The 21,284-nt window shown below is 45.5% G+C and overlaps 1 protein-coding gene across 1 annotated transcript in view; it reads right to left on the bottom strand.

The window, feature by feature from the left end:
- CUNH6orf118 (chromosome unknown C6orf118 homolog) overlaps window positions 1–18,706 on the bottom strand; it is a 35,385-nt gene extending 16,679 nt beyond the window's left edge. Inside the window, exons 1-5 of the mRNA XM_032407508.1 lie at window positions 18,635–18,706; window positions 11,439–12,112; window positions 10,470–10,592; window positions 9,605–9,664; window positions 20–144 (exon numbers count right to left, since the gene is read on the bottom strand). Of these exons, the coding sequence (XP_032263399.1) occupies window positions 20–144; window positions 9,605–9,664; window positions 10,470–10,592; window positions 11,439–12,112; window positions 18,635–18,659 (1,007 nt within the window). The 5' untranslated portion in view covers window positions 18,660–18,706. The remainder of the gene's footprint in view (window positions 1–19; window positions 145–9,604; window positions 9,665–10,469; window positions 10,593–11,438; window positions 12,113–18,634) is intronic.
- Window positions 18,707–21,284: the final 2,578 nt, after the last annotated feature.

The raw sequence follows: 21,284 nt of genomic DNA, 5'->3' as shown, positions 1-21,284 counted from the left end.
TCAGACTGTTAACCCTCACTTGTCATTATGCTCCAGGGCTGCTTTGGTGGCCATCACCATCACCCTCAGCTCCTCCTTGGCCTGGTTGATATCTGCAGTCTTCACTGATCTCTTCTCCAGTCCCTTGGCATTAGCCAGCAGAGTCTAGGAAGGACAAGGTCATAATGGGTAAGACAGACACAGGATAGGTGAACATTCTCCTTTTTTGTTATTACAGTGTATTCAAGATATCCTGAGTCAAAATAGAAATTCTAGGTAAAATAGGTAAATAGGATGAAAGGGGGGAGAAAATATTGGAGAAGGAATAACTAGTCATGCAAAGATCTGGGTAAAATATTGTTTTTAAAATTTTACGGTTTTATTTTCTTAAGAAAGTTAAAAAGTGGTAGGGGTTCACTGTGGGTTTGTGTGGGGAAAAGAAATGTTGAATAAAGTGCTCCAAGTATATTATCATGAGCACAAGAATTATTTCTGAATTGGTGAGAAACTATTTAATTTGATTATTCTACATGGATATAAAGCAATGCTGAACTCAAATGTGGAGACACAGAGTCTCTGCTTCATTAGGTGAAAGGCTGCCACATTTCCAGAAACAGAAAGGAGGATAGGATGCCCTGTTGGCCAGGGAAATTTTCATGCTGATATTTGATTGGGATAAAGGCATGTATGTTCCTTTTGGACTCAACCTCAAAAACTAAGGAATAGGGTAGATCCCCAACTGGCGGTTTGTTTATTCCTGTCAAACAAAAGCTTATTTTTCTGCAGCACGAAAAGCTCAAAACAAGGAAAACTTTGCACACATGCAAGTTTGAATTAAGGAGTAAATCAGATATGGGGAAGATGGCAATGGAGTAGAAGGACACCAGGCTCACCTTGTCCCTCAAATACAACTAGCTAACTATCGAATCCCTAACTACCCCCCAGAAATCGACCTGAAGACTGGCAGAACAAAGTCCACAACTAAAGGCAGACAAGAGCCCACAATGAAGAAGGTAGGAAGTGTGGAGACATGGTTTGGGAGAGAAACGGATGGTGGCCAATGTGGTGGGGAGAGAGCTGCAGTCGCAAAGAAGGGTGAGAGACAGACTAGCACAGAGGGAAGCCCACATGGGGAACACGAAAACAAGAAAACAAGAGGGGCTGAATTTCATGAGTTCTTGCAACTAGTGGGGCTTAAAGCCTAGAGATTTAAAGGTCAGTGTGCCTGGCTCAGGGAGAGCCCCAACGGCATTGGGGCTACTCCAGGAGAGAAGGTAGGGCAAGCAGCCTACAGACATACAGCATGAAAACAACAACCTGAAGAGGACCTGGAGCACACAGTGGGGAAGTTATTTGCTCGTCTTGGAGTGTGTCCCAGAGAGGAAGGGTTCACAGAGAGACCCCTTTGGGAACAAAGGAGCTGGCAGGTACCATTTCCTTTGCCAACCCTCAGCACAAGCACAGGACCACCTGCAGGAACCAGTGCCACTTGGACACTCTCTACCTAACTTGCTTACACCAAGCCCTGCCCCAACCCCCCATGCTTCAGTGGGACCTACTCTCCCAACCACGTCTGCCTCGGTCCCAGCACAGTGGGTCCCCTACCCCAGAAGAGTGGCCCAAACCCCTGCCAACACCACATCTCCCAATCTGGGAGTTTTTCAGGGCATTGGTTCCAGCGGTGGTGGTGACTGGTCTCATTTCAAAAGTAGAACACACCTAGTTAAAGTTCACCACATTAGGCAAGGGAACAAACACTGCCCACAACAGGCAAAGAGAGCCTCTGCAGACAACTGGCCTGAAGGATAAAGTGGCCAGGACAAAATAGCAGAGTGCATGCAGCACACATTGGACACACTCTCTGAAGTGCCAGGCTCTGCAGAACAGGGGACACTACACTGCAAGGTGCTGCAGGACCTCTTCTTCATAAGGCCATTAACCTCAAGAACAGGAGACATAGCTGACCTTCTTAACACACAGAAACAGGCACAGTGACTTAGACAAAATGAGAAGACAGATGAATTTGTCCCAAATTGAAAGAACAGGACAAGGCCACAGCCAGAGATCTAAGTGAACCAGATAAAGTAACATGCCTGATGGAGTATTTAAAGTAATGATCATAAAGATACTCACTGGACTTGAGAAAAGAGTAGAAGACATAAGGGAAACCCTTAACACAGAGATAAGGAATAACATAGCAGAGATAAAGGGTTTAATGAACGAAATGAGAAACACACTCAATGGAATGAGCACATTCCCTCATTTCCATGAGGGAAAGTAATCAAGCTGAACAAAAGAGAGTAAAAGGAATTATGCAAAACAAGAATACACTTGGGAACTCAGTGACTCCATCAAACATAATAACATTCATATTGTAGGGATCCCAGAAGAAAGAGAGAGAAAATGGGGTAGAAAAAAAAATTTTTTTTTAAGATTTTATTTATTTATTTGACAGAGAGACACAGCGAGAGAGGGAATACAAGCAGTGGGAGTGGGAGAGGGAGAAGCAGGCTTCCCACCGAGCAGGGAGCCCAATGTGGGGCTCGATCCCAGGACCTGGAATCATGACCTGAGCTGAAGGCAGATGCCCAATGACTGAGCCACCCAGGCGCCCCTGGGGTAGAAAATTTATTTGAAGAAATAATAGCTGATAGGGAACTGAAAAGTTCCCTAATCTGGGGAAGGAAACAGATATCCAGATCCAGTAGGTACAGAGAAACTCCAACAAAATACAAAAAAAGCAGATCCATACCACGACATATTGTAATTAAAATGGGCAAAATGTAGGGATAAAGAAAAAAATTTTAAAGCAGCAAGACAAAAGTAGACAATTACATATAGGGGGAACCCCATAAGGCTATCAGCAGATTTTTCAGTAGAAATTTTGTGCCAGAAAGGGGTGGCATGAAATATTCAAAGTGCTGAATGGGGAAAATGTGTAGCCAAGAATATTCTATCCAGCAACACTATTATTCAGAATAGAAGGAGAGATAAAGAGTTTCCCAGACAAACAAAAACTAAAGGAGTTCATGACCACTAAACCAGCCCTACAAGACATATTAAAGGGGACACTTTGAGTGGAAAGAAAAGACCAAAAGTGATAGTATGAAGGTAGGAAACACAAAAGCAGTAAAAATGAATATTTCTGTAAGAAGTCAGTCAAGGAATTCACAAAATAAAAGGATGTGAATTATGACACCATATACCTAAAATGTGGGGAGGAGACTAAAGAACGTGTTCAAACTTAAACAATCATCAACTTAATATAGACTGCTATATGTAGATATTATATACAAACCTAATGGTAACCACAAATCGAAAATCAGTAATAGATATACAAAGAATAACAAAACCCAAATATATCACTAAGAAAACCAACAAACCATGAAAGAAGAAAGGATCAGAAAAAAACTTCAGAAACAAAGACAAAATAAGTAACAAAATGGCAATAAATACCTATCTCTCAATAATTACTTTGAATGTAAGTGGACCATATGCTCCAATCAAAAGACATAGGATGACAGAATGGATAAAAAACAAGACCCATCTATCTGCTGCCTATAGGAGACTCATTTCAGACCTAAAGACACCTGCAGATTGAAAGTCAGGGGATGGAGGAACATTTATCATGCAAATGAGTGTCAAAATAAAGCTGAAATAGCAATACTACATCAGAATAAATAGATTTTAAAACCAAGAGTGGAACAAGAGACAAAGAAGGATAATACATAGTAACAAAGGGGACAATCCAATAAGGAGATATAACAACAATTTTAAATATTTATGTACCCAACATGGGAGCATGCAAATACATAAAACAGTTAATAACAAACATAAAGGAACTAATTGATAGCAATACAATAACAGTAGGGGACTTTAACACCCCACTTACATCAATGGACAGATCATCCAATCAGACAATCAACAAGGAAACAATGGCATTGAATGACACATTGGTCCAGGTGAATTTAACAGATATATTTAGAACATTCTATCCTAAAACATCAGAATACACATTCTTCTCAGGTGTACATGGAACATTCTCCAGAATAGATCACATATTGGGTCACAAAACAAGTATCAACAATTCAAAGAGATCAAAGTCATACTATGCAGCTTTTCCGACCACAATGCTATGAAACTAGAAATCAACTACAAGAAAAAATCCGGAAAGACCACAAATACATGGAGGTTAAATAACATGCCACTAAACAATGAATAGGTTAACCAAGAAATCGAGGAGGAAATCCAAAAGTACATGGGAACAAATGAAAATGAAAACACACGGTCCAAAACCTCTGGGATGCAGCAAAAGCTATTCTAAGAGGGAAGTTTATAGCAATACAGGCCTACCTCAAAAGGCAAAAAGAAATCTCAAATAAACAACCTAACCTTACACCTAAAGGAGCTAGAAAAAATAACAACAAACAAAACCAAAAACCAGCAGAAGGAAGGAAATAATAAAGATTAGAGCAGAAATAAATGTTATAGAAACTAAAAAAAAAAAGTAGAACAAATAAATGAAATCAGGAGCTGGTTCTTTGAAAAACAGCACAACAAAAATTGATAAAATAAAATTACAGAGGATGCCTGGGTGGCTCAGTTGGTTAAGCCTCCAATTCTTTTTTTTTTTTTTTTTAAGATTTTACCCATTTATTTGAGAAAGAGTGAGAGAGCAAGAGAGCGATTAAGAGAACAAGTGGGGGGTAGGGGAAGAGGGAGAAGCAGACTCCCCGAAGAGTAGGGAGCCCGACGTGGGATTCAATCCCAGGACCCTGGAATTATGACCTGAGCCAAACACACACGCTTAACCGACTGAGTCACCCAGGCGCCCTCTTTTTCTTCTCCCGTTTTTTTTTTTTTTTTTTAAAGCCTCCAACTCTTGATTTTGGCTCAGGTCATGATCTCAGGGGCGTAAAATTGAGCCCCACGTCAGGCTCTGTGCTCAGTGGGGAGTCTGTTCGAGATTATTCCTCTTCCTCTCTCTCTCAAAATAAATAATCTGTAATAAATAAATTAAATAAATAAATAAATAAAATTACAAATGAAAGAGGAGGAAGAACCACCAACATCACAGAAATACAAACAATTATAAGAGAATATTATGAAAAACTATATGCCAACAAATTGGACAAACTAAAAGAAATGGATAAATTCCTAGAAACATATAACCTACCAAAACTGAAGCAGGAAGAAATAGAAAATTTGAATAGACTAAGTACCAGAAAGGAGATTGAATCAGTAATCAAAAAACTCTCAACAAACAAAAGTCCATGATCGTTTGGCTTCACAGCTGAATTCTACCAAAATATTAAAGAAGAGTTAGTATTATTTTCTCAAACTATTCTAAAACATGGAAGAGGAGGGAAGACTTCCAAATTCATTGTATGAGGCCAGCATTACCCTGATACCCAAAGCAGATAAAGACATCACCACCAAACAACAACAACAAAAAAGAACTAGAGGCCAGTATCTTTGATGAACATAGATGTAAAAATACCCAACATGAGGGGCGCCTGGGTGGCTCAGTCGGTTAAGCGTCTGCCTTCAGCTCAGGTCATGATCCCAGGGTCCTGGGATCAAGCCCCGCATCGGGCTCCCTGCTCCATGGGAAGCCTGCTTCTCCCTCTCCCACTCCCCCTGCTTGTGTTCCCTCTCTCACTGTGTCTCTGTCAAATAAATAAATAAATCTTTAAAAAAAAAAATACTCAACATGATGCCTGGGTGGCTCAGTTGGTTAAGTGTCTGCTTCAGCTTGGGTCGTGATCCCAGAGTCCCAGGATCGAGCCCCGCATCAGGCTCCCTGCTCAGCAGGGAGTCTGCTTCTCCCTCTGCCCCTCACCTTGCCCGTGCTTGCTTGTGCTTTCTCTCTCTCTCAAATAAATAAAATCTTAAAAAAAAAAAAAAATACTCAGCAGGGACGCCTGGTGGCTCAGTTGGTTAAGTATCTGCCTTCAGCTCAGGTCATGATCCCAGGATCCTGAGATCAAGTCCCACATGGGAGTCCTTGCTCAGCGGGGAGCCTGCTTCTTGCTCTGCTTCTCCCCCACCACCACTCATTCTCTCCCCTTCTCTTTGACAAATAAATAAATAAAATCTTAAAAAAAAAAAAATCCTCGGGGCACCTGGGTGGCTCAGTCATTAAGCGTCTGCCTTCAGCTCAGGTCATGATCCCAGGGTCCTGGGATCGATCCCTGCATTGGGCTCCCTGCTCCATGGGAAGCCTGCTTCTCCCTCTTCCACTCCCCCGCTTGTGTTCCCTCTCTCACTATGTCTCTCTCTGTCAAATAAATAAATAAAACCTTTAAAAAAGAAATCCTCAACAAAATGCTAACAAACCAAATCCACAATACATCTAAAAAATCATTCACCACAATCAAGAGGGATTTATTCCCAGCATGCAAGAGTGGTTCAATATTTGCAAATCAATCAATGTGATACATCACATCAATAAAAGAAAAGATAAAAACCATAAGATTATTTCAATAGATGCAGAAAAAGCATTTGACAAAGTATAACATTCATTCATGATAAAAGCCCTCAGGTAGGTTTATAGGGAACATACCTCAACATAATAAAGGCCACATATAAAAAAATATATACTGAACATCATACTCAATGGGGAAAAACTGAGAGCTTCCCCTCTAATGTCAGGAACAAGACAAGGATGTCCACTCTCACCACTTTTACTCAAAACAGTACTAGAATTCCTAGCCACAGCAATGAGACAACAAAAAATAAAAGGCATCCAAACTGCAGATGTAAAACTCTCACTATTTGTAGATGCCATGATACTCTATATAGAAAACCCTAAAGATCACCAAAAAACTACTAGAACAAATAAAGGAATTCAATAAAGTTGCAACATACAAAATCAATGTGCAGAAATCTGTTGCATTTCTATATACTAATAATGAAGCAGCAGAAAAAGAAATTAAGAAGATAATCCCATTTGCAATTGCACCAAAAATAATAAGACACCTAGAATAAACCTAACCAAAGAGGTAAAAGACCTGTACTCTGAAAACTAAAATATTGATGAAAGAAATTGAAGAGGACACAAAGAAATGGAAAGACATTCCATGCTCATGGATTAGAAGAAAAAATATTGTTAAAATGTCTATACTACCCAAAGCAATCTACAGATTAAATGCAATCCTTACCAAAATACCAATAGCATTTTCCACAGAACTAGAATTTTTAAAATCCTAAAATTTATATGGAACTACAAAAAATCCAAATTGCCAAGTCAATCTTGAAAAAGAAAAGCAAAGCTGGAAGTATCACAATTCCAGACTTCAAGTTATATTACAGAGCTGTAGTAATCTAAACAGTCTGGTACTGGCACAAAAACAGACACATAGATCAATGGAACAAAATAGAAAGCCCAGAAACAAACCCACAATTATATGGTCAATTAATCTTTGACAAAGCAGGAAAGAATAGCCAATGGGAAAAGGATAGTCTCTTCAACAAATGGTGTTGGGAAAACTGGACAGCTACATTGGAAAAAAGGAAACTGGACCACTTTCTTATACCATATACAAAAATAAATTCAAAATGGATTAAAGACCTAAATGTGAGACCTGAAGTCATAAAAGTCCTAGAAGAGAGCACAGGTAGTAAGGTCTCTGACATCGGCCCTAGCAACGTTTTTCTAGATGTTTCCTGAGGCAAGGGAAATAAAAGCAAAAATAAAATATTGGCACTATATCAAAATAAAGCTTCTGTACAGTGAAGGAAATAATCAACAAAAATAAAGACAACCTACGGAATGGGAGAAGATATTTGCAAATGACATATCCAACAAGCGGTTAGTATCCAAAATATATAAAGAACTTACAACTCAATACTCAAAAAAGCCAAATAATCCAATTAAAAATGGGCAGAAGGGGAGTGCCTGGGTGGGGCAGTCACTTAGGCATCTGACTCTTGGTTTCAGCTCAGGTCGTGATCTCAGGGTCATGGGATGGAGGCCCACATCCGGCTCAACGCTCAGCATGGAGACTCCTTCAGATTCTCTCTCTCTCTCTCTCTACCTCTCCTGCTCGTGCACTCTCTCTCTCTCTCTCTCAAATAAATAAATAAATAAATCTTTTATAAGAATGGGCAGAAGAAATGAATGACATTTCTCCAAAGAAGACATCCAGATGGCCAACAGACATGAAAAGATGCTCAACACTACTCACCATCAGGGAAATGCAAAATCAAAACTACAATGAGATATCACCTCACACCTATCAGAACGGCTAAAATCAACAACACAAGAAACAAGATATTGGTGGGGTTGTGGAGAAAGGGGAACGCTGTTAAACTGTTGGTGGGAATGCCAACTGGTGTAGCCACTCTGGAAAACAGTACGGATATTCCTCAAAAAGTTAAAAAATAGAACTACCAGAACTACACCAGTCAGCCCAATGACCTCATCCTCACTTGATTGTATTTGCACAGACCCTATTTCCCAGTAAGGTCACACTCACAGCTTCCAAGTGGACATAATGTTTTGGAGGACACTATTCAGCCGAGCACAGCTGACTCATGGGGAAAATGCGGGGAAGATGTGGAATCCAGGCCACCGGGAGGCACCAGAGAGATGAGCATCACACGCACACCCTACAATAGCTAAAGTTCGATAAAGGACAGCTTAAAAACAGTGTTGGAAACTCTATTTTGAGATATTTACGGGGTATTTTCTAAGTTTTACACAGTCATCACAAACTTTGTGGCTTAACACAAACTTGTCATCACCATTCTGGAGGGCAGGAGTCTGGTTTGCTCTGCTGGGCCCTGCTAGGGTCTCCCTGGGCTGAAATCAGGGTGCCGACTGGCTACCTTCCTTTCTCAAGGCTCTAGGACACAATTTCCTCCAGGATCACTCAGGCGGTTGCCAGGACCCACTTCCTTGCGGTTGTAGGACTGAGCTCCTGTTCTTGCTGGCTGGCAGCTCCTGGACGCCTCTCTCTAGTGCCTGTGCGTGGGCCCTCCACCCCAGAGCCCCCAACGGCCATGGAACCCTCCTCTCCCTCCAGATCTCTCCGACTCCCCTTCTGCCACTTCTCCCTTCTGAGCCCAGCCAGAGAAGGTTCTCTGCTGTGAGGGACCCATGGGATCAGTTTGGGCCCACCCAGGTAATTCTGGATAATCTCCCTATTTTTAGGTCTGTAATCTGCCTGCTTTGGACACCTAAGTGTCAACGTCCAGCAAGAAGCTGGAAACAGGTATAATCTGGAACTCCCAGGAAATATCTGGGTGACATATACAGAGCTAGGGGTCATCAGTGTAAGGGTATGCAAATGTATCTCATAACCAGGGTGAGAGGGAGAAAAGAGAGGATCAATGCTGAGGAAAACAGTCAGGTGAGGACTGGGTTACAGAGGAATGAGCCAGAGAGATCACTGACAGTGGGTGGCCAGAGACATTGGCAAAACACAGGAAATGTGTATGCCCCCCCTCACCCCACCGCTCACTCTCACTGTGGGCAGGAGGTAAATTCTTTACCCACGGTGTCCTTCAGCTGTAGAGGCACAAATGGGGCTTTTGGATTCAGAATGCTTTCTCCTACTCATGAAATATGAAGCAATGAAGAAATAGGCTTTATTTAGACACCTGGAGGATCAGCTGTTACCTTACACTGTGATGGGGAGTGGGACTGCAGAAGTATTGCCATGTAGAGTTCATATTCATCCTGTACAAAAAAAAAAAAAAAAAAAAAAATCCACTGAAAATGTATTATATCACCACAAGGTAAGTTTCTTTGCAGGGATAAATAATATGGAAGTTAAGGATGTCGGTTTAGATCATTTCAAAAATTATAAAATGTTCCTTCAGTATAAAACCAATAATACATACAATAAAGTGTATAAAACCCCACTAACTTTGAAGCACATTTGAGGGTTAACTGTTGATCACCTCAGAATAGCATCCTAAAATACCTTGACACACATACAACACATGATCTCCTGCCATACAGATGCTCTGTGGGTCCTGCTCACCTGCCAGGGATTACTCCCTAGGTTTGGGGATGTTCTCTGGAGAACAGGCCACTGTATGGCTGCTCTTATTTAGGCCTTAGGCAATAGAAAGATATGGAAGCAACCTCATTTCAACTCAGCTTTGAGATGAAGGTCACTTTCATCATGAAATCACAGCAAACTTATAATTCCATAGGAATGTATATGAAATAATTATGCATAATTATAAAAGTTTATATGTTACATATGTACAATTTAGAAAAGCCTATAAATAATTGGGAAGCTTTAGTGGGGGCAAAATGGGCTTAAGGAGTGAGCTAGCTGGTTGTTTATTCACATGGGCCCACTTGTGATTTATGTGGCTATATGCACGTTACTTTGAGTCTGCAAGTGATTTTCATCATCTATAGAATGGAGGCCATGATACTTGGCAGAATTTCTGTGAGAAATGCGATCCTGTGTGCAGAACATCATGTGTGGCTCTCAGTGGTTATGTGGGAAATGAACATTTTTTATTACCTTAACTTCTTTCAAGATATCACCAAATATCAAAGAACTATTGCAAATATCTTCAAAGACTTCTCTGAAGACGTGCAGTCTATTGAACTGCTGAGGGTCACACACGCACACTTTCTGGAGCTCCTGGTGGATAAAGAGAACCAGCCATTTTAAGATGTCTTCATTTTCCTTTCCAAATAGCTTCTCGGTAGAGTAATAAGAATTTCCACGGGGCTTTCTATCAGAGGGTCCATCTCCCACCACTCCAGAACTGGGTCTGGACAGAGCCAGGCAGCAAACCAAGGTGCATCTCATTCCCTCTGAGCAGTGCTGAGAAGGTCTGATTGCACTGTTTTCAAAGGAGTTGGTCTATGTTTTCTTTATTCACTCCATTACACCCTGTACTTGTCCACAATGTCCCCAGGGTCTTCCTCTTTCCATTAGCCCTCTCAGCCAAAACCCTCATCAGGTTTGGTTATTTCTCGGGTATGCTGCTATTTCTTCCATTCTGGCATTCTCACCCTTGCATCACATCTGCGGTCACTGTGCACGACTCACAGCCCCTGGGAGTTCACCAAAGCTCCTCCCATCATGCTAACCACCTTCCACAGACATGGGTGACTCCAAGCAGACTGTACCTACATTACCTAACCGTCTACTCCTGCCTCACTCTCCCCTCACATGCTTCCACAGTGAGTTAGGCAAACCTTTCGTCAGATATGTCTGCTATCCATGAACATTGTATGTACCACAGCTGCCAGGCAACATCTGATACTCTGCCTATGAAGTCACCTCCAACTGACCTGTTTCCAGACTTAGCCTTCCTTTACTTCTCCCTGTTATCATCTACATCATGTCAGAACTGGTAGGTGCACTATTTTCTAGCTGGAAATGTAAAGGAGGTGCCTGAATGTGGATCTCCACCCACAACATTTAGACACCTAGGACTACAGCAGTTTCCCCACAGCACTGCAAAATCACCCTCCTTACCTGTTCCAACTTCTTTTCATGGCATATTGCTGCCTTGCTCCCAGTGAAATCGTGCTTCATGAGATCTTGCTTTGCAAGAACTTCTTTTTGGAAACGCAGGAATTTCTTATACTTGTCTGCCTTTGTTATGCCAGCTAAGTAGGAGCTGATGTACCGGTACTCATCCTTGGGTCGGGGAGACATCACACATTGACGGCTGGACTCCACTGTTCTGTACTTGAGAACCTTCATCTCTGGCAGTCTCAGCTCTTCTCTCCTCCGCAGTTCTGGAGAAGCCTCTCTTCCTGGAGCCTTCCTTGGAAAGAAGTCCTCTTCTGAAGTGTGGGAAATATGCTCCAGAGGGTTCAAATACCTGAATAGTGGTGTGGTCTGGGCATCTTTTGGACTCAGAGCTGTATTGATGGCAAAATAAGCCAAAGCATCTTTCATCTTTGCAATCTTCTTATCAGATGGCTTTTCTATTTTGAAGATTTTTTCCCCTTTTGGTCTATTGGCATTGGGCCAGTGATATAGGATTGTCTCAGGTGGCCTGTAGAGCTTATTGGAATTCAAGTGCCCAGAGGTGTAGAGATAGATGTCATCTCTGTGATCTTTCTGAAGTTTGTTCAGTAGTTTCGTTAGATTGCATAAAGTCCTATCACCTTGCACCTCACAGTGCTTCCACCTCATGTAAACTGGTCAGAAAAGATAATAAGATTATTAAATATTAGTTCCATAATAAGACAGTAAGACAGCTGTGTGCATTTGCTGAGCTGGCATATCTCATTCCCAGAGGAGGAGCCGACAGACACAGACAGAAAACAGCACACAGGCCAGGCCTGGCTGCAAACAGAGGACTGCTAGATACACATGAAGTGCAGTTCTGATCAGAAAGCCCAGGGCCCTGCAGGGACACCTGGCCTGCTCAGTCCATAGAGCATGCAACTCTTGATCTTGGGGTTGTAGGTTTGAACCCCATGTTGGGTGTGAAGATTACTTAAAAATAAAACCAGGAAGGAAGGAAGGAAGGGAGGAAGGGAGTGAGGGAGGGAGGGAAGGAGTCCCTCCAGGGCCCTTCAAAGCCAGGAAGAAGGGGGGAGGGACTTTTGATGGTTTCTTACCATATTAGCAAAAGTTCTGAAAGGAAAGTTTTAACAATGTAATTACGATTCATAATGATGGCACTTAAAGACATTCACCCCTACAAAATGTTTTTCTTTCTCTCTTAATATTGAAAGGTCTCAGAGTCCCTGATCAAACCCCTCAGTGACTGCTGAGCCAGTCACCCCTTCTGCTCCCACCCCCACTTGTAGGAAGATAAGGAGCCACAGAGTAAAACCTGTGGGTAAGTTGATGGGGACCCCAGCTCCTTCCACAAAGGTCCCTGCTTCTCACATGTCCCAGTGGTAGGGCTCCACTTGGGCACATGGTCCAGGACATAAAACTGGAAAACATGGCTTTTTGAGTCAGTTTCCTAACCATGTGATCTCACAGAGCTTACATAATCTCTCTGAATCACAATTTCTTCCTCTGCAAGATCAGGATAATCATCCTACTCAAAAGGATTGATTGACAGCTAAATGGAACTGCATTTGGCAGAGAAGCCCATGGCCTGGAACAGATACTCCATAAATGGTATCTATTTTAAGAAAGGACTCTAGGACAAGAAACACCTTATGAAATTTTTCTGGTAGAACATGAGTTGGCCCAGACTTCAACATGAGATTTCTTTTTGGCCATGTGCTGTGAGGGCCACGGAGCAGCTAGCCCACAGCTTCACCTTCCCAGAGAACCCTGGAGGAAAGAATAAGCAGATCTGTCCCACCATGTCACCCAAGCTGGGATGGACACTGGCAGCAGAGTGGTAAAGCAGGCCCATCGGAGCCCTCAAGGGCCCGTTCTGAACTCCCACAGACTGGGCATTACCCAGGCCCATAACCCTGTCACACCCGCTGGTCCTCACAAGGATTCCATCTATAACTGGTTTTGTCCCTATTTTGTAAAAGGGAAGCTGAGAAGGAGTTCTGGGACCCACTCAGGTCCAGACACCTAACAAGTGGCAGAACTGATTCCTGAATACAACATTTTTACCCAAACTGCTGGATCATCTCTCTCATTCCACTAGCACCTGAGTAATGCAGGGGAGGACTTTCTGGGACGTATGCCACATCCAAACCCTTTTCCTGACCAATGCATTTAATGACAATAAATCAGGACACATGATTTCCTCTGTTTTCACCTAAGAAAAGAAAGGCCCAGAGAATATGAAGAAGTAGAATCACTTCTATCACTGTGTAACAAATTATCATAAACTAAGTAGCTTCAAACCCATGTATTAGATCACGGTTCTATGGGACCAAACTCCAGCATGAAGGAGTTAGGTTCTCTGCTCAGGATATTACAACACAGATAACAAAATGTGGGCCTGGTTGAGGTCTGGGAGGCTTTGGGAGAAAACCTGCTTCCAGGCTTATTCCTGTTGTTGACAGAATCCAACTCCTTGTGGTTGTAGGACTGAGGTCCCCACTTCCTGGTTGGCTGTTGGTGGGGGTCACTCTAAGCTCCCAGTGACTACCCTCATCCCTGAACACATGCACTCCTCATCCCTGAGTCCCCTTCACATACTTCTCATGCCCCTAACCTCTGACCCTCCTCTAGGACCAGCTTCATGTGATTAGGTCAGGCCCACCCAACACACTACCTGTCTTGAGGTCACTAGTGCTATGGGACATAGCACAATCACAGAGCACTCTCTCCTCATGTTCAAAGTCTTGAGGACTATGCCAAGTACACACCAGAGGTCAGGGAAACTTGAGCCATCCCAGAGTTCTCCCCATCTCAGGGATGTTGCCAAACCCAGAGCACAGTCTCCCTTTGCCTTGTCTCATGAAGAGAAAAATCAACCTTTCCCATCTGTGTGGTCAGATATTAGAGCAAATACTTCCAGCAGTGGGATTCTTGAGAATTTCCCCTTATTGATCAGCTTATTACTTCAAAGAAACCACTTATAAAATGTTAAAATATTAATAGAACCATCTTTCAAGACAGTTAATCATAATTCATCAAAGGCATAAACACTTAAAGAAGATACTAAACACACATTGTACTTGTTGGGCTTCTCCAGAGGACAGAACCAATACGATAGAGAGAGAGAGAATATGTAAAGAGATTTGTTATAAGGAATTGGCTCACATGGTTATGCCCTCTGGCAAGTCCAAAATCTGCACGATGGTCAGCATGCTGGATACCCACTTCATGCCCAAGGCTTTCTGCTAGAGAATTCCCTCTTGCTCTGGGGAGGTCAGTCTTTATTCTATAAGGTCTTCAACAGATTAGATGAGGCCCACCCACATTTCAGAGAGCAATCTGCTTTACTCAAAGTCTACTGATATAAATGTTAATTTCATCCAACAAACATCCTCAACAGAAATATCCAGAATGAAATGTGACCAAATATCTGGGCACTGTGGCCTAGCTAAGGCGACACCTAAAATCCACCATCACATGCATTATTCCAATTCTCTTTGGAAAGTGGGAGAAGGAGGCAGCTCAGTTGTGTTTATTTTATTTCCGGAAAGGATTTGAAACCACCAGAAAATTAGCAAAATCATTTTCCTACTTAGAATATTTTTCTTTAGATTGCAACAAGACTTGCTTCACTAGATTTAGAGAATCTGGATTCCATTTCTCTCTGCCAAGTTCTTACAGTAGGTACCAGGGATCCCATACTGGCAATAAATATTTTAATTTCTTTTCTACCTGGAAACATTGTTTACTTGCATATTCTGCCATCTCAAACTGACAGAAAAAGAACAGAAAAGGTTGAAATAATTCAATGGAAAATGTCGTTCTTTACCAAATAATTGGGAAACAAATTTGTTTTAAGTAAAACCAAACCAATGTTGAATAGATATTGATAAGACATAGTAATAGGTTTTTTGGACTAGGTTTAAATTAATAAATATTTCAAACATCAGCATTTGACATTTTTAAATACAGGATGTTGTTTTTGGTGGTTCACCTTTTCCAAGACAGAAGCAGTAGGTCTTTAATGTCAAAATTATTACAAGTCACTTTCCTGTGTTATGTGATCTCAGGGAACCTTGGAATCCCACAGACATCTTCTTGTGCTGTCTCCCTCACCTCCAGACTTAAGTCAGCAAACATCCTTGTGGTATGTGTTAGAGGCAAAAATTCAGGGAAAAGAGCAGGCCAATCCCCAGCCCCACAGACTCCTTGCCCTGTGGGGCAGGTATGGCCAGAGGAGAGCCCCAGAGCCTTGGGGAACAGGGCAGGCCAGGCTGGGTGCTTGAACTCCTAAAAGAATCCATGTGGGGCCCCTCTGTGCAGATCCTCTCCCTGTGGCTGTTTGGTCCTCCCCCATGTTAATCACCTGTAGGATGTTTACAACTCTTCTCAAGATTTTAAGCTCTCTTCCCTGAATTCTGCGGATGGTTTTGTACTGGCCACCAACTGTAATGCTCTTCTCCTGTGATTTCTACTTTTCCTCAAGGGAAGAAACTCTTTTATTAACATCGGCATCTTCAGAAAAAGACCAAGAGTATCTGTTTTGTTTCATGAATAAATGTGGAAAAGAAGTCATATTTTTAGAATTTTAAATAATAAGGTCAAATTTTACTCTGTACCACACTGTTGTCTCCCTCGGATTCCCCAGCAGCAATCTGAAAGTCCAGTAGGGAATGAGCTACGTGATAGGGAGAAGGTAGGAGCTGTGGGAGCAGCACACATCTACGGTGCTGGAGCGAGGAAGGGAAAACCACACCGGACGTTAATTATCTTAAACTGGTTGGACGTGGAAAGCAGATTAATGCTCTTGGCAAAGGGACTTTGCAGATTTCATTAAAGTTATGACCTTAGAATAAAGAGATTATCCAGAATTATCTGGGTGGGCCCAATCTGATCCCATGGGTCCCTCACAGCAGAGAACCTTCTCTGGCTGGGCTCAGAAGGGAGAAGTGGCAGAAGGGGAGTCGGAGAGATCTGGAGGGAGAGGAGGGTTCCATGGCCGTTGGGGGCTCTGGGATGGAGGGCCCACGCACAGGCACTAGAGAGAGGCGTCCAGGAGCTGCCAGCCAGCAAGAACAGGAGCTCAGTCCTACAACCGCAAGGAAGTGGATCCTGGCAACCGCCTGAGTGATCCTGGAGGAAATTGTGTCCTAGAGCCTTGAGAAAGGAAGGTAGCCAGCCGGCACCCTGATTTCAGCCCAGGGAGACCCTAGCAGGGCCCAGCAGAGCAAACCCAGACTCCTGCCCTCCAGAACGATGACAAGTTTGGTTTGCTTTAAGTCACTAAATCTGTGGTCGTCTGTTATAGCAGCAGAAGAAACCAAATACGCGCGTGGTTCCCAGGACTGGAAGGGCCGGAGGGTGATGACAGTGAGGGGAGGGCTAGTGGCCAGCAGAAGAGGCAGGAAAATCACTAAGTAGTCTTGACAATTCAGGGAGAGCCAGCCCTGGGGGGGGGGGGGGTCACCCACAGCACACCACTGCCCCGTGCCCAGGGATCCCAAATGGAAGAATGCAGTCATACGGCCCAACATTACAGAGGAGAGCCTCCAGTTTCTTTCCATCCATATTAAAGAAAACATACCCTCCGAAGGCTGGAAGACTGTAAAAGTACTCCCGCGGCCCGCTGCAGAGCCGGGGCGCGGGTGCCTGGGCCCCACGGCTGCTGGGTGCTTACCTTTGCGCTGCACCCGATTTACTTGTAAGGGATTTATTTGGCGACTACTTTTTCCTCCTACTTTTTCTAGAATATGCACTTATTAAGAATCACCAAAATAAGACGAGAGCCTTCTCTGTTTCCAGCCACCATGTCGCAGGTTTCGCCGAGGGCACGCAGTCACCTCGCAATTTAAATCTCACGGGGCAGTTCTTGAAAGTTGAGCACCACGACCCCCGATGTTGCGAGGCAAGAATGGGCCCGGGTGTTGTGGGCACACAGGGCCGCGTCTGTGCGCACCCAGCAGCCCCCGTCCCGCTACCAGACACCGCTGGGCTCAGAGACGAGGGCCCTGCGCAGCTGAGGCGTCCCGCGCCGCCCGAGGAAGGCCTCTGTGCGGGGGCGGCCAGCCGACCGAGGGGAGCTCCGGGGGCGCTCAGACCGCACGGCCGGGAACTCAGCCCACGCGCCCCGGGCCGGCCGGGAGCAGGGACAGGCTTTAGGGAAGGGGCTTTGGTGCGCACAGCCGGCGAGCGGAGCGATCGCAGGAGGCACAGAGACCGCACGGCCGGGAACTCACGGCGGAGGAGCGCCCTCGGCACCTCACTCCCGGGGGGACTGAGCGGCAGGTGGTCGGAGTCAGCGCTCGGCGGCCGCTCGGGGCTGCCCGCCGCCCACCGAGCAGCGCGCGCAGCAGGGCGCCACGCACTGGCACGGCCCGGGACTTGGGTCACAACACGTCACATGCACACCGTACTGCTGCCCCCGGTAAGCCTTCCCGCAACTCAGAGTTCCCCCGCAGGCCGCGGTGTGGGGGGGGACGCGATGGCTGCGGGGTCAGAAGGGCCGGCTGACGCCCCTGCCTCCGGGTCCTAAAATCACAACAGTAACCCTCGCCTTCGGGGACCGGAAGCTAAAGAAACGCGACGGCTGCCCTGTGGGTGGCGGCGGCTCCGGGAGGACTGCAGGGGGGCGGCGGCCAGGGGGCGTGCCCGCCGGCGGGAGGCTCTTTAGGAAGCACCCTCCGAGCCGCGTCGGGAAGTCGCCCCCTCATCCCTCCTCCTCCCGGGGCACACGCACGCATGCGCAAGCGCACGCACACACACACACACACGCACTCACACGCACGCACGCGCACACACGCGCACTCACACACGCACACGCGCGCACACGCACACACGCACTCACACACGCGCGCGCAAACACACACGCACGCGCACTCACACACGCGCGCACACGCACTCACACACGCGCGCGCAAACACACGCACGCACACGCGCACACGCACTCACACACGCGCACACGCGCGCACACACACGCACGCGCGCGCACACGACCTGGTTCCTTTGAGTGTGACCGGTAGGCTTCCCGAGGAGGCCCGGCGTCCCCAGACGCGGTCCTACACCCTGGTGACCCGGGGCTGAGGTGCAGCCCCCAGAAAGGTTTTCATTCCCCCCGGTTCGGAGCCGTGGGGTTCCGGGCGAGCACGTCCGACGGAGCTCAGACGCAGACAGCGCGCTCAGCGCACACTTACACTCGGGCCCCGAAGCCCCGGCCATGGCTCCGGCACCGCAGCTCCGGACCGAGGCCGCAGTTACCGCGGAGACCGACAAACATTCGAAGGCCCCCCGCTGGGGGGGCGGGGGCGGGGTTCCTCCGCTGCCGGGCAACCCCCCCAGCCCCGCCCTCCGCCCCGCCCCCCCGCACGCCTTCTGAACGGGGAGTACCAGGTTTCCGGGCTTACTTTACTTTTTAAATTAAAACACTTTCTGTCATTTGAGAAACATCAAAATACCCTTGTACTCTAATACTTTACCAAAGCCTGGGGAACAGAAAAGGCAACTGGTCCTTGGCTGGGCATCTTTATAGAGACATTCGGGTTGCACGATGCACACCTCATGCAACTGTACCTGGCGTTCTAGCACATCGTAGGTGTCAGTCACTAAATTATCATTTAGTCATTTTCCTAGTAGGGAGATGAGATCACGTGAGGTAAAATAACTTGGCCACGATCAGTGAGTTAGCAGAGTAGAAGAATGTAAACACACATCTCTTTGCAGTCTGTGCTCTTTCCTCAGGCTCTGCTAAGGAAAGAAGAAAAGCGAAGGGAAGGGAAGAAAAGCTAAAAAATCTCTACGTTTCCTATCTTTGAAAACTGTAGCTCTATTTAAATTTCTTCCAGCCAGGGAGGATTCGAGTGTCCTGGCATGGTGGCTGCGACTCTCAGACGTGACTTTGGGCAGCCCCTCACTGCTGCCCAGCTCAGGGAGGAAGTGATGATAAGGCTAGACGGAGTGTGTGAGAAATTTGGGCACACAATCTTTCACCTCCACTGATGCTGGTCAGACACTTTGTAGGCGAACGTTTTGGAAATCATGACGTTGCCCTGACTCTACCGTTGCTCAGGTGGCTCCATAAATAGGAGCATTTGGATTTGACCTGGAAAAAAAAATAACAGAAGTGTTTCCCAGTTTTCTCTCTCCAACATTCAGTCTTTAGGCATCTGACCATAACTAGAAATGCTGACATGAAAATGCCCACATTGCATAAGGATATCTAAGCATTGGCCCAGGACGGGAAAAGTGTTCCCCACATTCTGTTAATTACAAATTAGGGTCAGATTGTGGCAATCCAGGTTTTTGTATTACCAACTATTAGAGATGAAACAATGAGCCTTTCTGCTCCACATTGTTTAGTGATTGGGTGGCAGGCAGACAGGTGACAGAGGTTTTCTCCTCTCTCCTTCCACAGATGGGCTCAGAGGACAGAGCTCCTGGCCCTGGGAGAGACGGCCATGGAAGTGTGTGCCCCAGGACCAGTGGGGCACCTCCAAGAGTTCAGCTTGTGTGGTACTCACACTGCTCATTGGCACGAGAATGGATTTGGCTCATTCTGCATGGAATTACAGATCAGAAAGAAAATAGTGTATTTCTCCCAAGTCATCCCTATGATAGGACCCATATACAGTTAAATTCAACCGTCTCTCACAGACTAAAGTTCAGGAAGTCAATGGTCAAATCACCACCAAACATTAAAACCCACTACAGCTCTCCGACTGCTAAATATGTCAACAAAGTGTTTGAGGCAGAAAGATATTATTATCAGTGAAATGAACTGATCTGCCAAAACCAGGAGATCTACCTTGAGGCCAGATTTCTATGTAGGAATCCCCAAGAACTGATCACCATGCAAATTGCGCGAGCAGATATTTGAATTCGTATTATGCTATTTTGTTTTTCAGCTCTAGGTGGCGCTGGAATACACCTTAAAACACTCGTCGGAGTTACTGAAAGCTGCCTAAGGAGCTCATCCCAGCGAATTCACTCGTCCACACACATCCTTTCATCCTGCTAGGATTCAAAGAGAAAACAAGAAGTATTGTCTGCTCTTGCAACTTTGCTAAGAATGCAGAAGCGCACGATTTATTCCCTGTTGTAAAGATGCTCAGGGGAGAGGAGACAAACCACTTTAGCGCAATACGCGGGGGAGAGGGCCGGCGGAGACAGGTGCAAACTGGCGCAGAGGGGATGGCTAGGGGCGGGGGAGGGGGGGTGCTCCGGGAGGACCCCACGTTCACGGTCCCACGACGGGCCAGCAGCAGGAGGGGAGAGCCTCCCGTGCGCTCCTAACAACCAACGCATTGGAAATATAACTGGTCAAAAATAAACATTTATTTACCGCCTTTCCAGCTGTTAGAATTTGTTGTGTAAAAACAGACAAAGTGAAGACAACTTTTTAAGCACCTTTGTGCTTTCTAAGCTCTGGAGTGACACAGAGTGACGCGTTTAAGGAAGTCCAGGTAGACTGTGGACTGAAATTCTACACCAGCCCGACAGGGAGACGCGGGGTGTGACGGGGAGTCCGGAAGCTGCGAGTGTGCCCGAGTCAGGAGGGAGTGTCAGGTCGGTCCTGCAGACTGCAAGGGGTTCGCCAAGAATTCTGAACACACAGAGAGAGACCACAAGTTTCCATTTTAGAAAGATAACTCTGGTTCACACCGTAGACGGAGAATGCCGGCGGCGCTGAGAGCCAAGAATTGCATTTCCAGCGCTACACGCCGTGACACCCCAAATTCTCCTCCCGCGTCCTGGCGCCGTGGAAGCAAAGTCTCCGTCCACGGAAGGCCTCGAGTGCTGGGAGACCCCTTGCCCCCCTGCTTTCCAAGGCCGTACCCGCTGGGAAGC

This window comes from Phoca vitulina, unplaced genomic scaffold (genome assembly GCF_004348235.1).
Source record: "Phoca vitulina isolate PV1807 unplaced genomic scaffold, GSC_HSeal_1.0 scaffold9, whole genome shotgun sequence".
In the NCBI taxonomy this organism is placed as follows: Eukaryota; Metazoa; Chordata; class Mammalia; order Carnivora; family Phocidae; genus Phoca; species Phoca vitulina.
The sequence above is the reverse complement of the archived record's forward strand: the minus strand, read 5'-3'. Positions and strand labels throughout refer to the sequence as shown.